This window comes from Panulirus ornatus, chromosome 22, assembly GCF_036320965.1.
Source record: "Panulirus ornatus isolate Po-2019 chromosome 22, ASM3632096v1, whole genome shotgun sequence".
NCBI classification, from domain to species: domain Eukaryota; kingdom Metazoa; phylum Arthropoda; class Malacostraca; order Decapoda; family Palinuridae; genus Panulirus; species Panulirus ornatus.
Window position 1 is genome coordinate 14,648,957 of NC_092245.1, and position 6,947 is coordinate 14,655,903.

General features: G+C 40.6%; 1 protein-coding gene across 6 annotated transcripts in view; it reads right to left on the reverse strand.

Annotated features, from left to right (window-relative positions):
• The window catches only part of LOC139756570 (uncharacterized), a 383,673-nt gene that overhangs the window by 205,487 nt on the left and 171,239 nt on the right, over positions 1–6,947 (reverse strand). For all 6 annotated transcript variants that reach the window (XM_071676175.1, XM_071676174.1, XM_071676180.1 and 3 more), the window contains exon 3: positions 3,301–3,325. In XM_071676175.1, coding sequence (XP_071532276.1) covers positions 3,301–3,325 — 25 coding nt within the window. The remainder of the gene's footprint in view (positions 1–3,300; positions 3,326–6,947) is intronic.

Sequence of the window (6,947 nt, forward strand, 5' to 3'; positions counted from 1 at the left end):
TACTATCTATCTATCTATCTATCTATCTATCTATCTATCTATCTATATATATATATATATATATATATATATATATATATATATATATATATATATATGTATTTATCTATTTATTTATCTATTTTATAATGTGCAAATGTATAAGCTCCCACTGTATGAATTACATATAAAAAAGACTCCGTATAATAAACACTGAAAAAACTCATGTAAAAAAGTACTCTTTACTACAGACGCTATAAGAAAAAAAAAGCCTCCAGAATTTATATTACAAATGAATATACATTCTTTACAGTGAGCACCTAAAAAGAAAAAGACCCCCTACTATAAATATATATTGCACTTAAAAAAGACCCCCCACTATATATATTACACTTAAAAAAGTAGTCTTTATCACAGGCACTTATGAAATAAGAAGAGAAAAAAGAATGAGGCTTTTATTGGAACCATTACATAGAAAAAGTAGACTTAACTTCCGACCCTGCAAAAGCTCCATTGGAACTACCACACTAATGCTTTTAATGCCTGATGGAAACAGGTGATAAAGGGTGAGAAAAAAGAGTGTACCACAATCGCGTGCCGATAACCTGATAAGTTAGAAAATAATAATTAACCACAGTGCGTGTAAGTGGGTCGATTTTTTTTTTCCTCTTTCTTTTATAAAGTGGGAGGAGACGTAGCCATGTGGAACAGAGAGGGGTAAATGGAAAGGGGCGAAGGAGAAGATTAAGTGGAAAGGGGTGTAGAAAAAGACTTAGGGCGTTTTATATATATATATATATATATATATATATATATATATATATATATATATATATATATATATATATATATATATATATATATATATATATATATATATATATATGTAGTGAAGTGAAGTAGGAGTGAGAGAGAGCTGAAATGGTTTGGACATATGGAGAGGATGAGCGAAGAGGGATGGATTAAAAGGATGACTATGTCGGAACTGAGGGGATACGGGGGTTATGTATAGGTGGACCGAGGATGACATTGGAAAGATGGGTGAAAGGAGGCTTTGAAGTATCTGGGCCTGAACGTAAAAGAGGGTTTGAAGCGTCCATGACAGAGAAAACTGGGGCGATCTGGTGGAGAGGGGATGATCTGTCAAAGGGTTTGGACCAGGGCGTAGAAAATGGTTTGGGTGAACTCCACAGAAAGATCTGTGGAGCTTGGCGGTGGACAGGGGAAGAAGGCTCTAGCTCCGTGCATTATGTATGGATCTGAGCAAATTAGACTGTTCTTCGCCTCTTGCTGGCACTTCCTCGCTAATCGGGAGACGGCGAACAAGAGTGAAAATGAAAATGAAAGTTATTTTTTTTTTTCTGTTTTTGTCTCTTCTTTCATATGCTTCTCACCACTTTTGTATATTTTTTCCTGTTATCTTTCTTCATCTTGTTCTCATATCATCTGCACTAATGTCTCCTTTCCTTTCTTTTCCTCTTTTCCTTTCTCGTCTCCCTTTTCTTTTGTTTCTCCTTTATTTCTCTCAGGTCCTTTTGCCCCTTCTTATCACTTTGTTCTATTGCTATAGCTCATCTCAGCCATCTCTGTCTTCCTCATTCTCCTCATTTATCACCATCATTTTCATATCTACTCTCATCCCATCACCATCTTTCCCCTTTTTATACACTGTTTTCTTCATTTTTATCTTCTCAATCATCTTCATTACTCTCCCCCCCCTCTCTTTCTCTGTATCACCTTCATCACCCTCCCTCCTCTTCCACGTTCCCCTCTCACCCTGCACCTCTTCTTCTACATCATCTTCATCCTCTTCTATCTCTCCCGAAGAGGTGGGAGGTTGGGGGTAAGGGGGAAGGTGAAGGGTGGGGGGTGGAGAGAGATAGAAAGCAATATCGTTCTGTTCGTCCCATTTATTGGTGTAATGGCTTGGGAGATCTGCATTGCACAATACTCATACAGAGTGCGAATTTTTGTGCGAACTTATCTGCAAATTATGAGGGTAGGATTTCAAGGAGAGCAGCAGCTCTATCTCGCGTCTAGACTTGGTGAAGTAAGGTTCTAAAACCGGTTTTCGTTAAGGTATATATATATATATATATACATATATATATATATATATATATATATATATATATATATATATATATATATATATATATATATATATATATATGTGTGTGTGTGTGTGTGTGTGTGTGTGTGTGTGTGTGTGTGTGTGTGTGTGTGTGTGTGTGTGTGAAAGAGCAATCGCACATCAATACTTTACGATACATTTCACGTTTCACGGAAGAAATCCACTTCGTCAGGTGTAAACAGTTCGCAAAGTTTTCATCTTGTTTACACCTGATGGGAAGGATTTCTCCCGTGTAACGTGTAGTGTATCGTAAAGTTTCAGTAAACTGAATCATCTGAACTCTTACTGAAGCGTGTTTACCCTTTCATAGACACACACACACACACACACACATAGATAGATAAATAGATATGATCCTTCCTTGCCTGAACTACGAACCAGGTGCTCTTCTTATTCGGTTAAAGAAAATAAAGACAAAGTCTTTTAACATTAAGGTTCTCAGACTATGCTTTGTCAGCTTGCGTTCCTCTGTCAACCAACGGAACAGTGACATTGTAAGTTGTTGGTCTTTACCAACGTTGCATATCGCAGTCTCTCCGGTGTCCAGAAGGAGGGAAGAAAAGAGAGGGAAATACTGTGGTTTTTCAGTCAATAATTCGTGCATTATATTCTAACCCTCTTTATGGTTTGAGGTCTAGTCAGCTCTTGCTTTAGACAGTGGGTCTGGTGTCTGTCTCTGTTCCTTACTTGACGGGGGAGACAAAGCTTTGTTGCTGTCTCTACCTCAAGCTTGACAGAAATGGGGACAGGATTCAACATTTATCTCTAAACCTGATGGAAAAGGGGACCTTAAGTGACCTGCTGTTTTTCATCTCAGCATGAGGTAAAAAAAAGACAGAACTTAACTGCTATCTGTGCTATTAGGAGGACAGAACTTCAGTGCTGTCGGTACTCTAAGCTACATCGAAAAGAGAGACAGAGTTGCTGTCTCTAAGCTTGGCAGACTGGGGAAACAGAACTCATCTGCTGTCTCTACTCTAAGCTTGACCGAAAGGGGAAACAGAGTTCATCTGGTTTCCCTGCTCTTAGCTTGACCCAAAGGGACACAGAGACATCTGGTGTCTCTACTTCAAACTTGACGGAAAATGGGGGGACCAGACTCAACTGGTGTCTCTACTCTAAGCTGGATAGAATGAAGGATAAGAGATCAGACTTATATTGACGACTAGAGGCCAGATAATACTCACAGAGGCTCCTGAAGTCCAGCACTTCCTGAAATGAAAATGAAACATTAAGACTTCTTCAGTAGTGACCAACATGACCAGGGTAAAACATAAACCCAGCCATGACCTCTTAGATATATTCTAGTCAAAGCTTTAGCCTATGGTCCTATATATATATATATATATATATATATATATATATATATATATATATATATATATATATATATATATATATATGCTCACCACTTACTCAATTTTCTCTTCGGATAAATAACTAAGGAAAGAAAAAACTACAGGTAGCTGGTGTATAATCATTGTAGAAATGAATGAACATGATAACGTAAAACATATCATATACTAAAAGGTGAATTCAGTCTTCTAGTTTTATAATTCTAGAACGACATGACACTATATCAAAATACTATCTTCTACTGAAGTCCTAGCAATTCTTACTTTCAGAAGATTCCACGTGTACGCAAGCAAATGATAGCTTGCGTTCCTATAATCTTGATAACAGCACGTGTTTTGACAGCAAAATGCTTGTAAAAACCTTTGAGGGGGAAAAGAATGAGATAATTTCAGTACGAAAAGATAACTCAAAAGGGTAGCTTCTCATAAAGAAATATAGCCGTAATTACTTCCGTTTGGCACTAAGGTAATCACGTACAAATTACTGTATAAGGAACAAATTGCCGGACCAGCCTCCCATTGTGGAGGTTTAAGAGGTCCAGTTATTGAAAATAACTGCGCCAGTATCGGGAAGAAATTATTTCAGATTGTTCGGGTTATTTAGTGACGGGTCTGGGGCTCCTTAGAAGGAGAGGCGAGGGCGGGGGTGGAGGAGAAGGAGCGGGAGAGGGTGAGGAGGAGGAGGAGGAGGGGGCGCTAGACAGGTGGAAAGAGGGAGGGGATGGAGGGGATAGAGCGCGCACGTGGAGTAGTGGGAGAGAGAGAGAGAGAGAGAGAGAGAGAGAGAGAGAGAGAGAGAGAGAGAGAGAACTGGAAGGGAGGGATGGCATGGACAAGGGAGGTGGGTGAAGACAAGGGAGGAGCAAGCGAACAAGCAAGCGAGCGAGCAGCAGGTTTTACCCTTACAGGACGGCGGGCGTCGTGCGACACCCCCCACCCTCCCTCTTCCAACATGTCACAACACAATCTAATGACAGAACCACTTCATGAAAGATCTCACACCGAGTCTCTCATACTCTCTGTCTCCCCATCACCCACTATCTCTCTTGAGAATACCAGTTGCGTACAGATGACTGTGATGGACAGTGAAGGACCAGAAGAAGGAGAAACGGTGAAGGAAATGGTCGCAACAAAATAAATATACGTAAAAAAAAAATCATTGTCCAAAGTTTACGTAAATAAGATGTGTGTGTGTGTGTGTGTGTGTGTGTGGGAGGGGGGGGGGGGATGAAAGGATGGGGGAGAAAAGGGGTGGGGGGGCTTCAGGAGGGGTTAATAAAACCTTGCTGCGCACTGGTCCGATTCTGCTTCATATATATGAGACAATAATTTCAGTAGTATAAAGGCCTTGTCGGATCTCTGAACATGTATATTACTTTCCAGATTCTTTTTTTTGTGTGAATCTTCTTTCCAGCCATTTCCATGGGCCTCCGATCGATCAGATGAGGTAACAAAAATCCATTTGCCTGAAGAGATCTATTGAGAGTATTTGAAAGATTCACTGCTTCTGAACCATTCACTGCTACAGAAACTACTCACTGCTTCAGAAACATTCGATGCATCAGAACCATTCATTCCTATCAACTGAGATTCTGTAAGAACCGGTTGGACTAACCTAAAATTCTCTGCGTATCTTAGAAAAGAGAGAGGATATGACATGGTACAGGTATTCAAAATGATCTAAAACTTTTAATAATTTCAGTCAAAGTAGGTTTTGAAACTATATTAGTTTGATTTCCTTTTGGGGGCTCATTCGGACCCCTTAACACTGGTTTTTGCCTTTTCATTGTTTTGGAGTTGTGTATAGTTTTAGGGACTTTTAGGGTACTTTGATTTATCAAGGTTATCAGGGTCCTCCACTGTTTCAGGCCTTTCACTGCTTAAGGGATATTAGGACCTCCCACTATTTCAGACCCTTCTCTGTTTCAGGGCAACTTATTGTCTCTGGATTATCAAAGGCCATCTACAATGTTAGGACAATCTTCAGTTTCAGGGCTACAAGGGCCTTCCACTTTTCAGTGCAGCCCACTGAATTAGGGGGTATTAGGGCCCCCCTTTCCACTCTTTCAGGAGCTTCAGGACAATCCAATGCACCATGAATGTTAAATGGCCTCCTCCTTTTTGAAGGATTTCGAGAGAATCAACGTTTCAGAATCACCAGGAGAACTGCTTTCCTTGCTCGAACGTCGCCTCGAGGACCTGCTGGTGTTTCTGAATCATTCAATGCTTCAGGGGCTTCGAGACGACTCGCCTCAGTTGGACAGTGAGCCATCATAGCCACGCAGTTCCCTGGCTCCTATCCACTCTGTACCCCACAAGGTACCCTTTGTGGTTCATGAACCGAGGCAGCGCTTCGAGTCGATCCGACGCTTTATGCTTCGGAACGCCCGTACGAACCCCGAGACAATTCTCTCGGATATCGCGCGTTTTTCTATAAGGCATAATTCCGTTTCGATACTACTCAAAGCTAGCTGAAGATAGGCACTCAGAGAGAGAGAGAGAGAGAGAGAGAGAGAGAGAGAGAGAGAGAGATATCTTTACGAAAGATAAACTTGGATAGTATCTTTAACGGGCATTCGGAAACTCCTGCAACCCTGGTATACAAAAATGTTTACAGTCATTACCTTAATCTGGGGCAAACAAATGTTTTTCTTTTCTTTTTTAAACATTGAAATTCTTGATAACTTCTGATCGACAATGATAACTAAATGTCACTGTAGGTAAAGAATCTCGCTTTCTTAAGCGAGGGAAGAGGAGTGTCATTACAATATTCTAAATATTTGGAAAATCCTGAAAATCAAATGGGTATAAATTACTAGATGTATCATTATGATATTTGGAAAATCCTGAAAATCAAATGGGTATAAATTACTAAATGTATTACCATCAAATGTTGGATAAATTCCAATATAATACGAAGGTAAAACCAACATTCATATTTCCTCTCTGACTTCTTGAATCAACCCTTTTTGCCCCATTCAGCGACGCCTATCCCACAAGCTCCTCTTTGCCCCATTCAGCGACGCCTATCCCACAACCTCCTCTTACGTCTATCCTAAAATTACTATTCCCTCGACCTCTTTACCTGCCACTTACCCCCTCCACCCCCCTTCCCTTTCTTTAGCTTTCCCCCATTTACATCTATTCACTGCTGCGGGTAATGAGGAGGGAGTCGGTAGTCGGTACATAATTACTCTTCAGCTGTGGACGTAGTCAACTACCAGACTAAGGCTGGGGTCAAACCCACGCTGAACATTGACCCCTTTCGCCGAGAGGAAAGGTCTACCATCACCTTGAAGACGAACGGTATATAACAGTAAGGCTCCATCCACCGTTAGTAACAGTAAGGCTCCATCCACCGTTAGTAACAGTATGGCTCCATCCACCGTTTTCGGGTTCATCGTTAAGGCCTCCGTCACCTGTTGATCAACGGAAAGATATGCTAATTAGGAGTAAGGGCATCTGTTAATTACCGGTTG